Here is a 21,740-nt window from a genome sequence, read left to right on the forward strand (position 1 = left end):
ACAGACATACAGCATTATGGCACCCCCCCCCATCCACCTACACACATGAGGAGCGTTTAACTGAGAGACACAAGTCAGACCCTTGGAGTTAAAATGACTCTAATGGTTGACTGGCCATTCTGCCAATATTTTCAGGTCTATTGACATAAATATGGATGGAAGCTTTTTAAGGCCAACTCCCTGGCTCAGTATTTAAATCAAAGCCATCAAGTATACTGTTTACATCATCTTATCTTAGTTTAAGGTTTACAAGCTATTTTTAATGTTTATGTGTACTTTTTGTTTTTAACCATTTGAAACTAAAAGTCTTGACAGTCTCTGAAACTTAATTTGGAAAAATGTAAAGCACTTTAATGGAATTTTTCCCATGATCTGCAGAAGAGTTTTTTTAACAGATGGTTCAAATGGACAAAGTAATGAAAACACAGAAATTAAAAGCAGATCCTTAAGAAAAATAACTGAGTTCTCAGAAATCCTATAGATGATGGCAGGACTAGATGTACAGCAGCAGTTACTTTTGCTGTCAAGGTTTCGAGAGAACAGAAATTTATTAGGTGTTCCTCTAGCAGGGGAGGGGTAACAGCCTCTTGGTAAGAATTAACTAGTCATTTGGAACTCCAACCAACTCCAACAATTTGAAAATCTCCATGCTTGTAGGGCAGTTCCATCCAGGTGCCCATAAAAGATATAGTATTGTGATGCAAATAGCTATTCTACTAGAGGTAGGAACACCTAAGTCCGAGCTGCGTTTTGGGGGCTGAGAATGACCTAAAATCTTCCCACCTTCACAGCAACTTGGAAAAACAACAGCAACAAACAGCCCAAGGCCTCTGAGGGCCTTCGTTTGCAATATAAAAACCCCGATGAAGTGAGCGGTGGGAAAGAGGAAAACATTTGAACCTGGAATTGAAATACATTCAGCGGAGACGTGGGAAGTCAAGTCCATCAGAAAGCAGCATCTTCCAGCCAGGCTTCAAAATGATCTCTTAACTGTAGGGACAATTAACGTTGGTTTCTCTCCCAGACAATTCTAGGGAGTGGGTGGCGAGGAGGAGGGGTAGGGGAGGTACGTTGGGAGTGTGAGGACCTTTCGTGGAGTGGGGGACCCCAAAGTGTCACCGTGGGCTAGCCAGGTGCCCAGGAGGGGACAGGGTTAACGCCCGGGGAGAGGGCAGGAGCGCAATCGCAAGGCAGCTGCGCGGAGCCCAGGAGCGCAGCGGCGTCCGCTGGGTGGGGGCAGGAGGGTAAATGGGAGAAGGGGCGGGGTGGCGCGGGGTGGGAGCCGGCGGCAGGAGGAGGGTCTCCGAGCCCGGGCTCGACTCGCCAGCGCTCTGAGCCTGCGTCCGCCGAGGAGGAGGGTTTCCCCGGCCCGGCCGGAGTGGCGGCTGGGCGCTCCTGGCTCAGAGCGCAAGCGACTGTCAAGAGAGTAGGAGAGTGGAGCTGCCGGAAGTGTCTGCGCGCCGCGAGAGAACTTTCCTGCTCCGGCCGCGGCCCGGAGCCTCCGCCGCCCGCGCGCTCGCAGCGACGATGCGCCCCGATGACAACGACCTGAGTGGCCCCGCGCCTCGGCCCACTGCCCGAGTCTGCGCTCGCCTCGCCGCAGGGGAGGAAGCCTGAGCCCAGAGGCAGCGCCGCGCCGCAGGAGCCCGGCGCAGGCGGCGCGGCGCTCGGGGCCCGCTTCCTCTGCGCCGTCCCCTAGCGTCCCCGCGCGTTGCCCGCGATCGCGCGTCCCCAGCGCCAGCCGCGGTCGCCGGCTGTCTCCGCCCTGACTGCCGGCCCGGACGTGTCCCCGGCTGCCGCTGGCAGTGCCTGTGCCATGGGGCTGCCTACTCTGGAGTTCAGCGATTCCTACTTGGACAGCCCGGATTTCAGGGAGCGCCTACAGTGTCACGAGATTGAGCTGGAGCGAACCAACAAGTTCATCAAAGAGCTCATTAAGGACGGCTCTCTGCTCATTGGGGCGCTGAGGAGTAAGTAGAGCTGGCGGGGGAGGGTGGAGAGGGCGCGGGGATCTGGAGAGTCCCCGCAGGGTGCTCGTCTGAGGGGTGGGATGGAGGAGACCGAGCTTCTTTTGTTTGAATGGGTTTGGGGACAAAAGCTGAAGAGCTCCCCTGCTGGTGGCCAACGAAGTTTGTTCTTAGGTGTTCTTATTTACTTCCATGTCTACAGAGAAGGGAGAGTTCTCTCCTGGACACTGGAGTATATCCTGAGGAAAGTTGTTCAAAGTCATCTTTTTGTATAACGCTCCTGCAAAAATGTTGGGGGCTTTTTTATTCGTCTTTTTTGGTAATTTTAGTCTATCTAGTTTGAACACTTTTAAAAAAGTTCTTACGGAGGGATTCAAGAGTTTGTCTTAAGGACAAAACAAAGCTAATTTATTTAGTGATGTTAAAAGAAAATGATTACTTTCTTGGGTACATCAGTGGCTCTGCATTGGGCACAATCATTGAGTTGGCTTTTTAAAAAAATATACATTTGTAGTTTTGCCATTTAGTAAGATGATCGAAGACAGCATGGTCCCAGTGGATTTTCTCTCCACAAGTTTTTTGTATCTTAATTTTTGGTTTGGATTGTAAATCTGATGTTGGTCGAGTCACTGGGGATGGGAGTTCAGTGGGGAAGGCCAGTCAGAACTTGTGATGATCAATAGGAAGTAAAGACGGCCCTTAGGGGCTTTTCCCCTCTCCTTTCCCACCCACCTCTCATCGGATTTTCTTTACTCCCTCTTGGATCCTCTGGTTTTCACTTTCAGTTACTAAGACAGAGTTTTAGGAAAAGAAACTCGAGTTTCTCTTATAGAGAGTTGAGTGCTAAATGATAGGCTTAACTTGTTACCTTTCCCAGGACATATTTGCGTCTGAATAGATGCTTTTGAAGGTGTTAGCCGATGAAACGAAGCCCTGGAATCTCTGACCTCTGATAGCTGGGTGAGGGAGGTATTTTCATAAGGTGGAGAGGCCTTGGGGTGATCTCGCAATCCCCAGGACATATGTAAGGGAAGCATGATTGTACATGTCAAGTGCAAGGTCAGTAACAACTTGATGCCGATGAGTGTGTACCTGAAACTGAGACAACATTAGCATCTGATCTGTATTTTGAAGCATGTATTAATGGTAAGGATGGAGCTTAGCAAAGTGTCTTGAAACAGTGTGCTCCCAAATCCTTTTTTATTTTAACCATCCCAAATGTCAAAACCTTTTCCTATCACTTGTGTTACATTCACTTAATTTCTGAATTTGAGGCTACAATGGATAACAGGATTTACTGATTTGTGAAAAATATAGTTTATCTGCAGTTCTTTCCATCCTGTGTATACACAGGTGTGAACTCTCCTTTCTTCTGGTTTGCAAATCCTGGTTGATGTCTCAGGACCAGCCTATTTGCATCCTAGAGAGCATAATGCTTCTTGCAAAAGAGTTTCCCCATCTAAGAGTGCTAAATGTCAAGCCAGCTCTGGCTGGTCTGCCAGATGGTCTACAAATAACATTTTCTCCTCACTCTGCTGAAGATCGGTTTTAGTATTTCAAAAGTTGAAAAACTTACAAAGCTGTGATAAAAACTCTGAAATGTGCATTATTTAACTAGTAATATTATGTACATTATTTATGGTTTTGGAATCTAGCCTTGCAAAAATCAGGCGATTCCCATTCTGTTAGGTTTATTCTTCCATTCATAAGTGAAGAAATCTCGAGTGTAAGTTTCTGGAACGTATAGCCCCTGCCTCATTAATTTGGCCTTATGTACTTAAATATACAACTGCTGTCTTTCCAGGATTCTTAGGTTTGTGATGAGAGTACATGACTTTAACTAACATTTGATTATCCTCTCAATGCGGAAGGAAAACGTTTTGTTCCTTATTAAAAGAATTCCCAGCATCAGCTGCCAAATGGGAGTGATTTGGAGCGGAGGAACCTTTGAAGTCACATGATGGCACTGCTTTTTCCCACCAAGCTACCTTCTGTCCCTTGGGGAGGATGCTTTGAGGCTCTGCTGCAGCTGCTAAGTGCGTGCTCTCTGAAGCTGCTTGGATGGGAGGGTAGGAGTGTGTCTGAAGACCTTGGAGGCTGCTTAGTTCTTGCCCAGATCCACCAAGGAATCCTTCCTCTCATCCTGCCCCTTCTGACAGTTTTTCCTTTCTTCCTCAGGAAGCCTTCACCTTCCCTAACTTCGAACTATTCCTTTCCATTCTCTATACTTACTGTTTCAGTGTATCCATTATCCATTTCAGTTTTATTGTTAGCACTTTGCTATTTTCATTAATAATTAGTGGTTTCTTTTTTTGTGTGTGAGGAATATTAGCCCTGAGCTAACATCTGCTGCCAATCCTCCTCTTTTTTTTTTTTTTTTTTGCTGAGGAATACTGGCCCTGAGCTAACATCTGTGCCCATCTTCCTCCACTTTATATGTGGGACGCCTATCACAGCATGGCTTGCCAAGCAGTGCCACGTCTGCACCCGGGATCTGAACCTGTGAACCCTGGGCTGCCGAAGCGGAACGTGCAAACTTAACTGCTGCACCACTGGTCCAGCCCAATTAGTGGTTTCTTAATATAACCTTTCTGAGTTGACAACCATCGATGCATTTCTAAGCATCTTTATATTATATCCATCCCAGTTAATAACTTTTCTGGTGAGAGTTTTAGCATGCACTCTTGGTTAATATTAATACATGCTTGAGAGTTCTAATAGGAGTCACGTATGCTCCGTGATCTTTGGTTCAGGAAGTAGGTCTCTTCAGCAGAGTATTTGAAAGGGTCCTTATAAATGAAGATCTTGACTAGTTGATTTCAATTTTAAATAATATATGTAAGATACTTAACATTTTTAAAATGAATTATTGCATTTCATATTCACATCCACTCTGAGAAAGTGGATGATAGTTAATTAAGTGGGTTGACAGACCTGAGTTTAAATTCTGGTGCTGTCAAATGCTGTCATGGTTGGCAAAGAACTTAATCTCTCTGGGTCCTACCCTTCTTATAAAATGAGGGAACATCTATAAAAATCTTACCACTGGGGTTATTTGTTTATTTTTTCACACGCCATATAGACATTTGGTGATTGATGTTTGAGAATGTTTGATATTGGTGAATTGGGTTTTAGTTCATGTTCTATGACTCAAAATCTCCACCCTTTTCATCAACTGTTATCTATGAACTTTGTTCCTTTACCAGGTGCCAGTCTTAAAATTTAAGTTGTGAAATCATAAGCTAGTTTTGCTTGTTTATTTTCTGCTTTTATGTATCATATCTAAGGAAACATTTCAAAATGGCTTTCTCATATAATTCCCCCTTTACTTCCTCTTTTCTTTATACTTTTGAATTCAAAGAATCATCTTTAAATAAAGCTTTGTCCTTGTAAGAATAGACAGATGCCCCCCCCCCAACTCCCCAAAAGAAGATAAGAGAAAAAAAGGATAGAAATAGAATTATACTCATTGAATTGAATTGACTGGGGCATGGGGCAGAGCCTGTCAGCATTCTTTTCTCCACCCTGCCCTGTAGCATCTTGGCCATCCCTCCTTTCTTAGGATGATCTCCTTCTTCTCATTGCCTTAAGGTGGAATTGGCCAGCTATTTCTTCTGCCTTTAGGATAATGTTTCTCAAACTTGTATGTCTGGGCTTTTAAAGGAAAAAAAAAATGTTAGTGGTGTCTAATATAGATTTAATTCTTTATTATGATAGTTAAATAAATATATACAAGCATGAAACTATAATTCTTATGCTTATTCATACAATCTTAAAAGCAAATCACTTTTCAAATTAAATATAAATAATACTGTGAAACCAATAAAAAACTTGTCAACCACATTGATGTTTTGCTGAAATGAAATTTCCTCCCATCTAAAGACTGCTGATAATATCTTGTGTGAGTTGATTCATTTTCTCACTCCTTTTCTTGGTTGAAATTGCAGTTCTTCAAAATCTGCTTGCCCTGATAATGGCCTTTTCTCTATCACAAACTTTATTTATTTGTGGATCATATTGCTTCTGTTCTTAACGCTTTAGTTCCTGGCGTTAGTGATCCCTCACACAAATAAGAAGGGCATCTGTTTGAGTGGTAGATGTTGGTTGCACATAAGTTGATGTGGAATATGTAGTTAATTAAGCCATTAGCAAGAGGGAAGCCCACAGTGTCTTAAAGGTGTCTACCCTCAGTGTCCACAGAGAGTTTGAAGTACACTGGTATGGTGCACTTGTGGTCTGCGGATGAAGTAGCTGTTTATAGTAAAAGAAAACCATAAATGCAAAGGTGACATTGAAATACCCTGCCTTCCATTTCCTGTGTTTTGGAGTCTTGACTTAGCCTGTTTTCACTTGAAGGCAGGCTCTATTTGTGTGTTCGTTCAAAGGCCCACTTTACTACCACAGTTTTTGGTGGCACAGGGAAGGAGTTAAATAAAAGCGAGGAAAAAGACAAGTTTAAGAAATTTGAAAGACTTTCTATAGTTATTGTGCTGTTTCCTTGGCCATCCTTCAACTTTTAGGAGAACTGCTGTTGTTTTAGGCTATTTTTGGTATTTAAATCTGCACCTAGGTTTGAGTTAGTTTAAGCAGAACTCCTGGTAGATTGTTTTTCTGAGCAAGATCAGCCCTGAGCTAACATCTGCCGCCAATCCTCCACTTTTTGCTGAGGAAGGTTGGTCCTGAGCTAACATCCAAGCCCATCTTCCTCTGTTTTATGTGGGATGCCTACCACGGCATGGCTTGCCAAGCGGTGCGCAGGTCCTCACCTGGGATCCGAACCCGCAAACGCCCGGCTGCCAAAGCAGAATGTGCGAACTTAACCGCTGCGCCGCTGGGCCGGCCCCAAACCTGGTAGATTCTTGTTTACCCTGTAAGAGCTAATCCCCTGCTGCTTGTTCCGCTAGCCCTGTGTTGCTTGTTTAGCTGGGCAGCCTCATCAGAGGTGTGGATGTGTAATTACTTCAGCCATTCATTTGGTTCCTATAGTCATTAGGATTTGAGTTAAATGAGCAGAAATAACTGTGTCTTTCAAATGAACTGTAATTAATTTTAGGAACTGGTAGATTAGGAATGTGGTGCTTTAAGGTTCTGCTTCAGAGATGTGCACAAGTGAAAGCAGTTATACTTGTGTTAATTTAAATGGGAGCCTTGGCGCTCATCAAAATAGAATTAAGTTGTGCTGGCTGAGTACTTCCGTTTACCTCTCTTCTGATGCTCAACATGAGCTTAATAGGTGCCCTTTAACACTGTCTTTATTTCCATTGGATTTCCTTTTCCAGCAGGTAGTAATGGAGGGGCTGTCCTCTTAGAAGGCCAGCGAGTGGGTTGCTGGGAGAATGGAAAACGGTTCCTGTTTCATGGAGGAGAACGGCTCAGCAATAACCACCTTTTACACTGGCTCCTGTGACAGTTATGATCAAGGTACTGAGGGTGCAGAAAATTCAGGTCACCACGAAACTTTTAAGTCACTGAAAAGCTGCTTTAACAAACATCTTTTCAATTATTAACATTTCTGAGAGCACGATGTTAATTGTGTTGATGATGCTTAAGTTATCACTCAGATTATAAAGAAAAAACTAAAGCTTAGATCAGTATTGCTTTGGTGTAAGTGCAGTTTTATTCAGATAATGTATACATAGAGAATAGCAAATCTTTGAAATATTAGATTAAAAAATTTCAGATGATTAAGCTGCATTCAGTAAATATTATGCAACAATGAAATGTGTATTATGGACAGATAAGAAAGGGTAAAGCAAAGGGGTGTTATTTAGTCTCGAATCTCTTTCATGAATATTGTGTCTTGCCAGAGCTGTGATTGCCACCTATTCTGGCCCCAGCCATCCCTGATGTCCGGATGGTAATTTCTGCTCATTTCAGACTTCTAGGCAGGTGCCAGCCTCCCCATACCCCCACCTGCCACCCAACAGTTTCAGCTGGCAGCTCTACCAGTCTTCCTTTTTCCTCTAGCCCGCTGAATCTCTGCCCGGCATCTAATAATCCTTATAACGTATCCCCAGTGGGTCTGGCCTCATCAACCAAGGACTTGCTACCTGCTTCTTGCTGCCTTTAAGCCTGAAAATTAAAACCAGTTGCTGAGCACCTGGCTCTTTAGTGCATGGAATCTGTGCTTCATCTTCTGCAGCTGCCCTATTCTGAGTTGTAGTGGCTAGGTTTTCTATAAGTGTAGAGACTTCTGTAATATTTGTTAATCTTTGTGGCCCTTGAAGCAAAGGAAGAGAGGCAGGATGGAAACAGGACGGTCAATAGAAGTGTAATTAGTTTCACAGTTTTGTCTTTGGCCAGATGAATTTAAACTTTGGTCTGGATGTTTCAGGTAATGTGGATCCTTCACTATAGGATTACATCTAACTGGAATGTTTGGTTAATCCGAATAGGCCATTGTTCATATCTGCAGTATTCTGATTTTATTATCAAGAATCCAGTTATAATGCTGAAGAAAGTGTTGACGGCAAATCACCCAAGTATATCCCTCTGTGTAAGGAATGGGATTTGCTTCAGAAAAAGTGAATTGTGGAATACTAAGGTACCTTATAGTAGCTAATAATCTGCCAGTTTTTTCAAGCTTTTTCCTTTGTTGCACAGGTGTGCATGCATAAAAGGAGAAAAATAGCCCTGATTTTCAAATATTTTGCATCTTTCATTTGAGAGTAATTTTTTAAATTTTAAGTTTTACAGGGAACATGGTGGGAAAAGGCTAGGATAAGACTAACTCTTTATATATTATTTTATATTAATTATTACAGATTCTCCAGTTCCAATTTTTAGATTCTTTGGTAGAAGTCTCCATTCCTAAGGGTATTTTAAAAATGCCAAAACTTGACATTTTTTATGTTGTTGGTTTATCTGATTTGGGTAATTCTTGGGAATAATGGAGAGTGTCATGTATTTTGTGAAGGATGGTTGGTTCTCAATGACAGGCGTTATGAAAAAAAATCAGAAAAAATGCTCCATGCATATAACCTTGCTACATTAATAGTCCTCTCCCTGAACTTTGACTTTACTCTGGGAAAATGTGAGTAGACATGAAATGCCCCCTTTCATTTGGAAGTCAGACACTTTTCTCAGTGGTGGAATTTCTATGATATTTCCTCACGCACATCTAAAAAGCCATACTGCCTGCTAGTTTATGAAAGACATGCCAAATAGGATTCCCTTGTATGTAAACATATGCTGGAGCTTATCCAGATGAAAGATCCAGCTTCAGTTCTCTCTTTAGTACACAGGAAAAGTGATGATTTAATTTAGAAAACTGGTATGTGTTTGTGTGGAGTGGAGTGGTAAGCTGCTAAGAGAAATGAGTGGTCTTTAAAGTGTATTATCCTTTTTCAAATGGAAGCTATGTAAATTGGTTTTACTTTGCATGGTGAGAATTTTCTCTTTTTCATTTATTGAATTTCCTTATTCCTTAAAATGTCTGAATGAAAGACATGGCCAAAAACAGGGGGCGGGGGTGAGTGGTGGTGGTGGTGGGAGGGATTAGTAAGGAGAAGCAAATTAAAATTCGTTGTGAAAACAATGTAAATATAATGGTTTTGGAACTTGTATCAGATTTTGTGTGCCTTCTATGAAAAAAGTTATGATGTGACACTGGAGAATCCAAGGAATAAGAGATGAGCCTTCCAACTATTTTAAAAGTTGGTTGTGAAAGATTTGACCGACAATTAAAAATTGTCAACAAAAGAGATAATAGGGGTGAGTTTTTAAGGGGTACGCTATCTGGGAAGATTTGGGAAAGCTGTGTACTCATGAAAAAATGATGTCAACATAGGTAATAGGGAGTTTTCAAGCCTTCTACTGACTGCTTCTCAACCCTGGTTTTCCTTAGGTGACCCTTTCTTTTTTTTTTCAGGAAAGTTACCCCTGAGCTAACATCTGCCGCCAATCCTCCTCTTTTTGCTGAGGAAGGCTGGCCCTGAGCTAACATCCGTGCCCATCCCCTCTACTTTATACGTGGGAGGCCTACCAAGCAGTGCCATGTCCGCATGCGGGGTCCAAACCGGCGAACCCCGGGCGGCCGAAGTGGAATGTGCGTACTTAACTGCTGCACCACTGGGCCGGCCCATAGGTGACCCTTTCTGACATTATTACTTCCTCTGGATCCCAGCTCCATCATTGCACCTTTTGCTTGGTATGAGATCTTGCTGGAATTCTCATCCTTTCTCAGTGTATTTTCTCTATCCTTCTCTTAAATGTTGGTGGTGCACAAGGATTCCTTCTTAGCCCTTTTACTGTTTGCTTTCCTTGTGTGGTAACTCTGCTCCCAGGCTTCCAGCCCTGACCTCATTTTCCTGAGCTCTGGGTTGGATTTTCACCAGCCTCCTACATAACACCACCTGGATGTGCTGCAGGCACCTCAGATTCAGTGTGTCAAATGAGGTTCTTGCTTCTCCTCCAGCTTGTTCTCTTTGTGTTCTCATTTGTTTAGTTACCTCCTCATCCACTTGGTCATCTTGGATATTAGAAACACCTGAGTCCTTCTAGCACTTCTTATTTCCTTCTAGTTGTTTTTTTTGGTGAGGAAGATTGGCCCTGAGCTAACATCTGTTCCAATCTTCCTCTTTTTTTTGCCCTCCCCAAAGCCCCAGTACATAGTTGTATATCCTAGTTATGAGTCATTCTAGTTCTTCTGTGTGGGATGCTGCCACAGCATGCCTTGATGAGTGGTATGTAGGTCTGCACCAGGATCCGAACCAGGCCACCAAGGTGGAGTGCTCAAACTCAACCACTCAGCCATGGGGCCAGACCCTCTTCTACTTGTTTTTAAATTCCAGTTTTAAACTGGAGTTTTTTTCACTCCACCCAGATCCTAATATCTGGTTAGTCCTGACTTTCCATGCTCACAATATCTTAGATTTTCTCTGCCTGCATTAATACTCCTTCAGTGTGTGTATTTGTGTGTGTGTATATACACATATATATGTATAATGTGTTCATATAAATGAAATGATTTTTTTCTTAGCTTAAAACAACAGAAATTTATTTTCTCATCGTTCTGGAGGCTGGAAGTCCAAACTCAAGGTGTTGACAGGGCCATGCTCTCTCTGAAGCCTCTGCGGGAGGATTTTTCCTTGTTGCTCCTGGCTTCTGGTGTTGTCGGCATGTAGATGTGTCACTCCAGTCTCTGCCTCCATAGTCACACGGTGGACTCCCTGTGCATCTCTGTTTATTAGGTTTTACTTAGTCTTTTGAATATAAACGTCTAGGTGCCAGAGATATCTGTATTCTAACCAGCTCTGACCATATTGTGGATACTGAGTAATTGCTGAACATGAACCAATTTACATTTTATTAAGAAGAGCACGATATGGAGGAGGATTTTGAATGTCTGTGGCGTATACGAGCCGGGGAATGGGGTCTACAAGTTTGCTCTTTAATACTGCTCCTCCCAGGCTTCAGCTGCTCTGGCCTGGTCATACTGGCTTTCAGTACTGGAAAACCCAGAGGACAGCACCCAGAGGACAGCAGACAGGACCAAGAGTTAGCACTTCATTCTGGTCCTGGCCACTGCCACTAACTAGTGGCACAGGTACAAGCCACCTGTCCTAGATCCTATTTTCATCAAAAATGGAAGTAGCATTCACCCTACATTCCTTGTAGGATTCTCATTCAAGCCAATGGAAAAAAGTGCATAATAACATAATATGAAAATATAGCATCATTTTCATTTGCTTTAGGCAGGATCATTGTAATCCTAATAATGTCAGCTTTTTCAAGATTTGACGTTAACTGATTCTTGTCAGTGTTATCGTATTGTGTAGAAATGAGATTATTGAAGTGAAAATACTTTAATTGAATGTTAAAGCATGGGCTTGTGTGTCTCCCAAATTAAATCTGTTTGGCAGGAAATGACTATAAGATTTGGCATGGTTTTATTTTAAAGAAAAGATTATCCACTATGATGTGGGAACCAGAAAAGCATGAGGTTGGCATTTAGGGATTGTAAGCAGCCACTTGGATTTTGAGACTTTCTGGGCGTATCTGCTGGTGCTCTAGTTCGGCTGGCTCAGGTCAGTGGTCTATAAACGGTATTAAAAATGCTGGTCGCAGTTTGCACTTGTGAGAAGTGAAATAGACAGTTTCACAAAATCTAACAGGCCAAACTGCAAATAAGAGACTTTTTTTCACATTGGTTTCTGTGTTGAAGGCAGACAGTGGCTTAGAAAAGCACGTTCCTGGGTGTTTGTTATGCTGCACCGATGTTTTGTAAATGTACTTATGCTTGAGGTGAGATCATCCTGGTGGTTACTGGTGAGAAAAGAAAATGGTGAGATTGGTAAGGCAATGCTGGAGGCTCTGGGAGCAGGGAATTATGGGAAAAAAGAATAATTAATTAAAAGTTGAAGAGTAAGATTCAGTTGGTTCATTGAGAAAATTGAACTGAGTCTGTTAGCTAGTTGATCCAGAAAAGGTGGTGTCATTGAATTGGTGCCAGAGTTGGCAGGAGAGGATATTTGGATGGCACCCTAAAGACAAAACAGATTATTAAAAAAAATATATCTCGGGGACGGCCCAGTGGCGCAGCGGTTAAGTGCCCACGTTCCACTTCAGCGGCCTGGGGTTTGCCGGTTTGGATTCCGGGTGCGGATGTGGCACTGCTTGGCAAGCCATGCTGTGGTAGGCGTCCCACATATAAAGCAGAGGAAGATGGGCAGGGATGTTAGCTCAGGGCCAGTCTTCCTCAGCAAAAAGAGGAGGATTGGCAGCAGTTAGTTTAGGGCTAATCTTCTTCCAAAAAAAAAAAAAAGATATCTCTTAAGGTATTTGTGAGTTTAAGGAGAGCCCTGCCCTGGGGCTAGGGTAAGTTTGGAACAATTAATAGGAAGTCTAGACTTTAGGGACACTTTGGAAAGTGACGCAAGGACTGGAAAAGGCCAGCTTCAGGGGATTAAAGAAAGAAAATACAGATCCTGAATAATCCTGAACAAGGATGGCAGAGAGCTTCCAGGTTTGTTGGGTTTAAACTCTGTTGGGTGCATGTCTTCCCATTATTGCCTTGGTTCCTCAGACTGTTTTAATGGAAATTAGAATTCTATGGATGTTCTATGGATGTTCATGAGCATGATGTTCTGTGATAGCCACTGATGAGTGGGCATGAGAAAGGATGAAACAAGGATGCAAAACCAAGATGTCAGTTGCAAGAGACTCTTCTCACTTTAAGTCCTTGGGTTATGGCTTGGATTTACTCGTTTCTTGTTTGAGATTGTGTTTTGCACTTCTGTCAGAACAGATGTTAATTTAAGCTAATCCCAGTTTATCCAAATAATCTGAACATTAAATCTGGCTAAAAGAAACAGAGAGGGGTTGTTCTTTGGCTGAGCTCAGCATTATTATTCACACATGTGCAGTGCTAATAATATTTAATCTTTAATCATTAGAACATTTCAACGTTAAGTAGATTCATTGAAGATTTAGCATTAACAGCAGTCAGCCTGCTATAGTGGAAAGAGCCTGAGCTTTAGAATCAGAACAGGGCTTTTCAGTCCCATTTCTGCCACTTATTAGCTACATGGCTTTGAGCAAGTCACGTGACTTTGTGGTTTTCCTTGTCTATAATATGGGAGTAATATTTATTTTATATGCATATTTTCAGGATTAAATAAGAACACATGTAAAGTGTCTAGCACAATGGATGGTAGTTGGTGTTGTTAATTTTCTTTTCTTTTTTTTTTTTAAAGATTGGCACCTGGGCTAACAACTGTTGCCAATCTTTTTTTTTTCTTTTTTCTTTATCTCCCCCACCCCCCCCCCCCCCCCCCAGTTGTATATCTTAGTTGCACGTCCTTCTAGTTGTGGGATGTGGGACGCCGCCTCAACGTGGCCTCACCAGCGGTGCCGTGTCCTCACCCAGGATCCGAACCCTGGGCCGCCACAGCAGAGCGCGTGAACTTAACCACTCGGCCACGGAGCCGGCCCCTAAGTGTTAATTTTCTCATCTCCTTTCTAGCTAATGTTGAGACCAGGCAGCAAAATTAGACTAGAGTTATAAACAACAACCACTATATTTTATTGAAAAAAGGATGTGAAGTGGCTTTTCTAAGCAAAATCCTTACCTTACCTGGAGAAATGCACCATATGTAGAGAGGGCACTGTAGTTAATGTTGATGTGGGAACTGTAGACCACGTATCGTTGCCTGGTACCTTGAACGTGGCTTGCAGTGAGAGTAAGCCATTGCTTCTGTGGAATAGGTTAGCTGTCTTTTTTTAAAAATTTTTTATTTATTTATTATTTTTTAAGATTTTATTTTTGTTTTTTCTCCCCAAAGCCCCCCGGTATGTAGTTGTGTGTTTTTAGTTGTGGGTCCTTCTAGTTGTGGGATGTGGGACGCTGCCTCAGCATGGCCTGACGACCGTGCCATGTCCGCGCCCAGGATTCGAACTGGCCAAACCCTGGGCCACTGAAGCGGAGTGTGCGAACTTAACCACTCAGCCACAGGGCTAGCTGTCTTTTTAAGGAACTTTCCCATCTGAGATTTTATGATTTTTTAATAAACATGGCATTCATCACATTTTATTTTGATGATTTGATTGTTTGTTTTTCTCCCTAGAAAGTTTGCTCTGTAAGAGTTGGCACCAAATCTTTGGGACCCTAGATCTGGACACATGATACATTTTTCATCAATGTCCATTATATGACTGAACTTATAAAAAGTTGTGTCAGACTAATGTTTGGAGATGCAGAGGTCCACAGGTTGTCACTAAACACTTAATGTTGGAACTAATTCTGAAATTTATTATATGAAGACAAATACTTTAGTCAAAAGCCAGTAGCATATTATGTAGATTTACCAGAATGAGATTGGTTAGAGCAGGCTTATTCAAGGAATTGATGTTTGTATTGGAGAATGAGTTTTCTCTTCGTCAGTGACAATAATATGTAGTAACTCAAATATAGGAGCTATTGCTAAGAAAGTGAAATGGTACAAATGATTTATTTTGTTTCCTATTTGTAACAAAGCATATGTTGTTTTCAAGATGCTGTTTCAAAGTGTTGATTTTAATTGTATGGGAATGCCTTCTTTTAAAATGCCATTTATTTAATTAATTACGTTATTTGTTTTAAAAGTTGGCACCTGAGCTAACAACCGTTGCCAATCTTTTTTTTTTCAATTGCTTTTTCTCCCCAAATCCCCCCAGTACATAGTTGTATGTTTTTAGTTGTGGCATGTCATTTATTTATTTATTTATTTATTTAGAGGAAGATTAGCCCTGAGCTAACTACTGCCAGTCCTCCTCTTTTTGCTGAGGAAGCCTGGCCCTGAGCTAACATCCGTGCCCATCTTCCTCTACTATATATGTGGGACGCCTACCACAGCATCGCGTGCCAAGGGGTACCTTGTCCGCACCTGGGATCTGAAACGGCGAACCCCGGGCCGCCGAGATGTGGAACCTGCAAACTTAATCTCTGTGCCACCTGGCTGGCCCCTCATTTATTTTTTAAACAGCATTATTGAGGCATAGTTCACTGCCATAAAATTCATACTTTTAAAACTGTACAGTTCTTTGGGTTTTCATATGTTTACAGAGTTGTGCAACCATCACCACTAATTTTATTTTTAAAAAATTTTTCAGCTTCATTGAGGTATAGTTGACAAATAAGATTGTAAGATATTTAAAGTATACATTGTGGTGATTTGCTGTATGTATACATTGTGAAAGGATTCCTACCAGCTAGTTAATTAACACATCCATCACCTCACATATTTATCTTCTTTTTTTTTCTTGGTGAGAAAATTTAAGTTAAAGTGTCTTAGCAAATTTCAGTTATACAATACAGTGTTGTCAACTGTAGTCACTATGTTTTACGTTAGATCCTCAGAACTTATTCATCTTATAGCTGAAAGTTTGTACCCTTTTACCAACCTCTCCCTATTTCTCCTATCACCCCAGCCCCTGGAAATCAGCAATTTACTCTGTTTCTATGAGTTTGACTTTATTTATTTCTCTTTTAGATGCCACACATAATTGATGCCGTGCAGTGTTTGTCTTTCTCTATCTGGCTTATTCCACTTAGTATAATGCCCTAACAGTCCATCCCTGTTGTCATAAATGGCAGGATTTCCTTCTTTCTCATGGCTGCATAATATTCCATTGTGTGTGTGTGTGTGTATATATACATACACCACATCTTCTTTGTCCCTTCATCTATTGATGGACACTTAGGTTGTTTCATGTCTTGGCTAGTGTGAATAGTACTTCAATGGACATGGCAGTGCAGGTATCTCTTCGATATCCTATTTTCATTTCCTTTGGATATATACCCGGAAGTGGGATTGCTGGATCATATGGTAGTTCTCTTTTTAATGCTTGAGGAACCTCCATACTGTTTTCCATAGTGGCTGAACCAATTTGTATTCCCAATCAAGAGCACACAAGGGTTCCCTTTTCTCTGCATCTAACGTGTGTTATCTTCTTGTCTTTTTGATGACAGACCTTCTAACAGGTGTGAGGTGATATCTCATTGTGGTTACAATTTGCATTTCCCTGCTGATTAGTGGTATTGAGTACCTTTTCATGTACCTGTTGGCCGCTTGCATGTCTTCTTTGGAAAAATGTCTATTCAGATCCTCTGCCCGTTTTTTAATCAGATGTTTCCTTTTGCTATGGAGTTGTATGAGTTCTTTGTATATTTTGGAACCACTATCTAATTTTAGAATAGTTCGTTGCCCTGAAAGAAATCTCATGCCCTTCAGCAGACCTTCCCCATTCTCTCTTTTCCTTGGCTCCTGGCAACTCTTTTACTAATATATTTTCTGTTTCTGTAGATTTGCCTGTTCTGGACTTTTCGTATTAATGGAATTATATAATCTGTGACCTTTTGTGACTGACTTCTTTCACTTAGCATATTTTCAAGGTTCATCTTATTTTAGCATGTACTTTATTCCTTTTTATTGCCAAATATTCAGTTATATTGATACACCACCATCTTTTGTTTATCCACATGAGTTGATGGAAATTTTGGTTGTTTTGTTTATTTACTTATTTTTGCTATTATGGCTAATGCTACAAGCATTCGTGTACCTGTTTTTGTGTGGACATGTGTTTTCATTCTCTTGGATGTATCTCTAGGTTTGTAATTGCTGGGTCATGTGGTAACTCTGTGTTGAAACTCATCCTTATAAATAGGAACTTAGTAGGTTTATAAGCATTTACATTACAGTTTTTATGATGGAAAGCAGTTTGAGAGCTAAATGCATAGTTAAAGCAAAGTTATATCTTCGCGTAACAAATTCAAACATAGCCTTTACATCTATTGGAGAAAACAGAATCACTTGGTGGATATTTAAGGAGGAAACATTTCCATGGTCTTAATTTTCATTACAGATGGATAAGTATTTAAAAATCTCATACTGTAAACATAGGACAATAGCAATTTTTACATATGTGTAAACTGTGGCAAGAGAGGTAGAGAGGAGGAAACAAGGAGAAAATGCAAAGAGCAAAGTGTGACGGGCGGGGAGAGATGTGGATAAGAAAGAGAGGCTGCAACATTTACTGACATATTCACTTAGCATGTTTATTTAGCACTTGCTGTATGTCAGATACTGTTTCAGGATTTGGGAATACAGAAAAGAGACCCAGCTCTTCTGGGTTTCCATTTACTGAGGACATGCTGCTAATATTGTATGGTGTGTTTGTTGTTACTGCTTGGGGTTTAAGACTTAGTAGGTACTGTGAGTACCCTTTGTCTCCTCTAGACAACCTTTCCCTACAGAGTAACCTTGTACATACCTCCGTTATAGCAGTCAACACAGCTTGGGGATCTCGTATGAGAATGTGAATAACCATTCTCCTTCCACTCAGGTCTATTCAGGAAACACTTAGGAATCACCTACCATACTTTAGGCACTGTACTACAAACTGAGTGTGTGTGTGTGTGTGTGAAGTCAGTGTGAGTGTGTATGCTGAGTGGCCCTAGTAAGTTATTCTCCTCAAGCCCTGGTTTTCTCATTTTTACAATGAAGATAATAATAAAAATACCTACTTTTTTCATGAGGATTAAGTCTCCTGTGAGATGTACCTAGCATAGTGCCTGGTACATAGAAATCAGCAAATGGTCAATATTATAATCACAGCATATCTTTTAACAGAAAAAATGAAATAACCTCAATATTAAAAATGTTTAAAATGAGAAATATTTTTTATGCCTTTCTTTGATGATAAATTTTATTTTGTTTTTCATTTAACCTTCCATGTCCACATGAACACTTTTAAAAATATAAATACAATAATAATATATATACCATTTATATATAAATTTATACTATTATGTCAAATGTTTTCCTTGTTTCTGCATATTTTTTATTATTAGCGTATTTATGGCTAAAAGTCCTCAGGTTGAAGGTGGTACTTATGTGTTAGTAATTTAAAGCAGTCTACATATGCGATGTAAGTGAAACCAGAGTGGGTTTCATTTTGAGTACAGAAACATCTGCAGTTTGCTACAGTTCACCAAAAGGAAATTGGATCATGTATCAGCTATGTGATCGAGTAAGACTTTCATCTTTGAAAGAATTTTTCCTGCCTAAAATCTGCATTCATGTGTTATTCTGAAATGAAGCCTGTGGTATACGCATTGTGACACGGAGTTTGGGAAGTCCCAGCGTATTCTGTTATTGGCATGCAGCTGTGGCATCTGCTGAACTTAACTGGAAATCAGAATTAACTGTTTTTAAAACTTCTTCAGGCTCACACATTTAGATTGCTTCTTTTTCTTAACATGGACAGCTTAATCAGTTCTTGGATGTTTCTTGTCAGGCCCTAAATTATTAGTTTTTTGGAATTATAAATCACTTAATTTTTTATATACTGTAAACACTGTCCTTTTTAAAGGAGTTACTTATTAGTCAGAGAGGGCAAACTAGTCCCTTAGGGCATCTTTGACTTTAGGTTCTTTCTGACCAGTTGTTCTGTTTACCCTGCTGCTCCAGCCCCTCAGATTATACATGTTCACACACCCCTATCCCAGGTTCCTTTAAACTATGGTCTATGTCTCTTTCTTTATGTCTAGTACTCTGCCAGGTACATACTTATTGCCAGGTAACTGTTGAAAACGTGGTTATGTTGAATTTGTGAAGATTTAACACTGAGATATTCTAAAGCTTAGGACTCTAGTGACCACTTGTCAAATCCAAAGGACGTTGTGGTCAGCCATATACTGGACGGTTGTGTATTTTACCCTACTGACCACTCCTTCTTCTTGAAGCTTCCCCCTTGGCATCTGTGAAGCCAAGTTCTCTTATCAATCTTGATCAACTTTTCAACTTTTTCTTCTTAATCTTCCAGCGTTCCTTTACCTCTTCCTTCCTCTTAAATGTAGGTATTCATATTGTCCAATGAGAATTTTTTCTCAATAGATGTAAGTAGGTGATGAATATTTATCCACAACCCAATGGTTAGCATCTGTGAGATAAGTGGGGGACAGAAAAGTTAGGGAGCCAGTAGATAAGTGAGCGCTAGACACAGGACAATTGATTAGCCAAAGGATAAAAATAGCTCTTAATCTTTACCAGGAATGCAAATAAATGTGATTTCTTTGTAATGTTTTCTTAACAACCAGAAGCAGATCTAGTTCTTGTGAAAATCTCTCATAGGAAAATAGGACCTTATTATCTTTGAGGTAACAGATATTGAGGCAGATGGGTCAAGGTTAAAGGGAGAAAGCTTGAGACTCACAGATCATGAAATGGGAGTTCTACCATCTGGTAAGATTTGGCATCAGTTAGACCAACCTGTGAATGGATCGTGACCATGTGACCTGATACACAATTTTTTTAATCTATCTAATTAGCTAAAACGATTTAAAAAAATACCTTTTGCTAGTTAGAGTGTACTAAGACTTGCTTTCATTATGCTGCTGATAACCTTATAAATTAGTAATATGTTTCAAGAAGCTTCAGTGGTTTATACCCACTGATACAGTGATCCCATTTATGGTGCTTTTTCCACAGCAGGTAATATTGATTTCCTATCCAGCATCTGTGCCCTTTCATCCTGGGCCAGTCCTTAGCTCTCTCTGAGGCTGTTTCCTCTAAATTTGGGATTGCCATCTTTGCCACACAGATTTATTATGATAATTAAATCCATTCATTTATCAGATAATTATTAATCACCTACTATGGATCAAGCATTGTGCTATGATAGTATTCTAAAGTAAAAGATCTAGGGACCAGCCCGGTGGTGCAGCGGTTAAGTGCGCACTTTCCGCTTCTTGGCCCGGGGTTTGCCGGTTCAGATCCCAGTTGCGGACATGGCACCGCTTGGCATGCCATGCTGTGGCAGGCATCCCACATATAAAGTAGAGGAAGATGGGCATGGATGTTCGCTCAGGGCCAGTCTTCCTCAGCAAAAAGAGGAGGATTGGCAGTAGTTAGCTCAGGGCTAATCTTCCTCAAAAAAAAAAAATAAAGTAAAAGATCTAATAAAATAATTCATTTCTCTTTAATTTCTGCTAAATAATTCTTGGAAATTTTAAAGTGTTTAGTTTAGAGGAATTTGCTGTAATAAAACATCAGCTATTTGTTGGCTATACTTTAGGGAATTCTTTAGGAAATGTGTAACAGTTTGTTCCTTTGGAAGGATTACTGTAAGTGGTCTGCTGTATTCATCGCCTTTCCACATCAAGCTGAAATTTGAGTAAATTTGTTGCATTCTGTTTACTTTAGTAATCCATGGGTTTGTATTTTTAATGTGGTTTGAATTTTATTATATTTATTGTTCATCCTTTCTGGCAAAATTGTTATGCCACAATTTTCTTATGTACTCTTTTGAAAATGAAAAACAAAGAATAATCTAAAGCAAGAATTTTGGCTAATGGGCTCTGTCTGGTCACTCTGAACAGGTATGGTTTTGTAATATGGTATCAGTATCCTGTCCTTTCTGTTATTTAAATCATGAGTAACCATAGTGGGGAGAATGATGCAAAGATTTCTGAAATCCTATTTTTGTGGAAATAGGGAGAATCTTTTTAGCAGAGGTTTTAAATGATCTAGAGACTAAGCAACAATTTGCTTAAAGAGGATTTAAATGTATTTACCTATGAAGTCAATTCTTAAATGCACTGTGAAAAGGTTTTTGTTAGTGGCATTTCATATTCCTAAATCTGCTAAACTTTATAAAAACACTTCAAAAGATGAACAGTGAATTGAATTTTATGTCCACTTATAGGTACAATTTAGAAATTATTGTATGTGTTTTTGTGTGTGTGCTATTTGAGATAGTTTACTGCCATCTGAAGCAGCCATTCCTATTAACCTCTACTTCCAAAGTTGATGGGGTCTTTTATGTTTCTTCTATCACCAGTAGAAGAGGGAATTCCAGAATTTCAGTGTGGAAGGAATTTTGTTGAGCGCATGTGACAGCCAGCTCTCTAACATCTGGAGATGGTTCTTGGGCCTGATGAAGAGGTAGTAAACGTCGGTCAGGGAAGAGAAGAGATACCTGGCTTGGCTTCTCAGATTCTTTTTTGCTGGTCGGGTGGAACTACAGCAGACAGGACTAAAGAATTCTTATTTAACTTTGACTTTCGATCCCAAATTAATTATACCTTTGTGCCATCTTGTTAACTCTTATCTCCAGTTGGGAAATAGGGGAAAGTAACTTTCCTGTTTCTGTCCTTAAGTGTGCAGAGCTGGGACGAGACTTAAAACGTGGTGGAAGTAATAATCTGCCTTTGAGGGGACTCCCCCTCCGCATTCCATTTCCTGTTCTACTTAACTTACTGCTTGGGAACATGTTTATCTGAAGATGTTAACA

At 40.7% G+C, this 21,740-nt stretch overlaps 1 protein-coding gene across 1 annotated transcript in view; it reads left to right on the plus strand.

Moving 5' to 3' along the window:
• The first annotated feature begins 1,283 nt into the window (after positions 1 to 1,283).
• The window catches only part of ARHGAP42 (Rho GTPase activating protein 42), a 262,092-nt gene continuing 241,635 nt past the window's right edge, over positions 1,284 to 21,740 (plus strand). The window contains exon 1 of the mRNA XM_046637528.1: positions 1,284 to 1,970. Coding sequence (XP_046493484.1) covers positions 1,817 to 1,970 — 154 coding nt within the window. The 5' untranslated portion in view covers positions 1,284 to 1,816. The remainder of the gene's footprint in view (positions 1,971 to 21,740) is intronic.

The sequence above is a fragment of the Equus quagga genome, chromosome 14 (assembly GCF_021613505.1).
Source record: "Equus quagga isolate Etosha38 chromosome 14, UCLA_HA_Equagga_1.0, whole genome shotgun sequence".
NCBI classification, from domain to species: domain Eukaryota; kingdom Metazoa; phylum Chordata; class Mammalia; order Perissodactyla; family Equidae; genus Equus; species Equus quagga.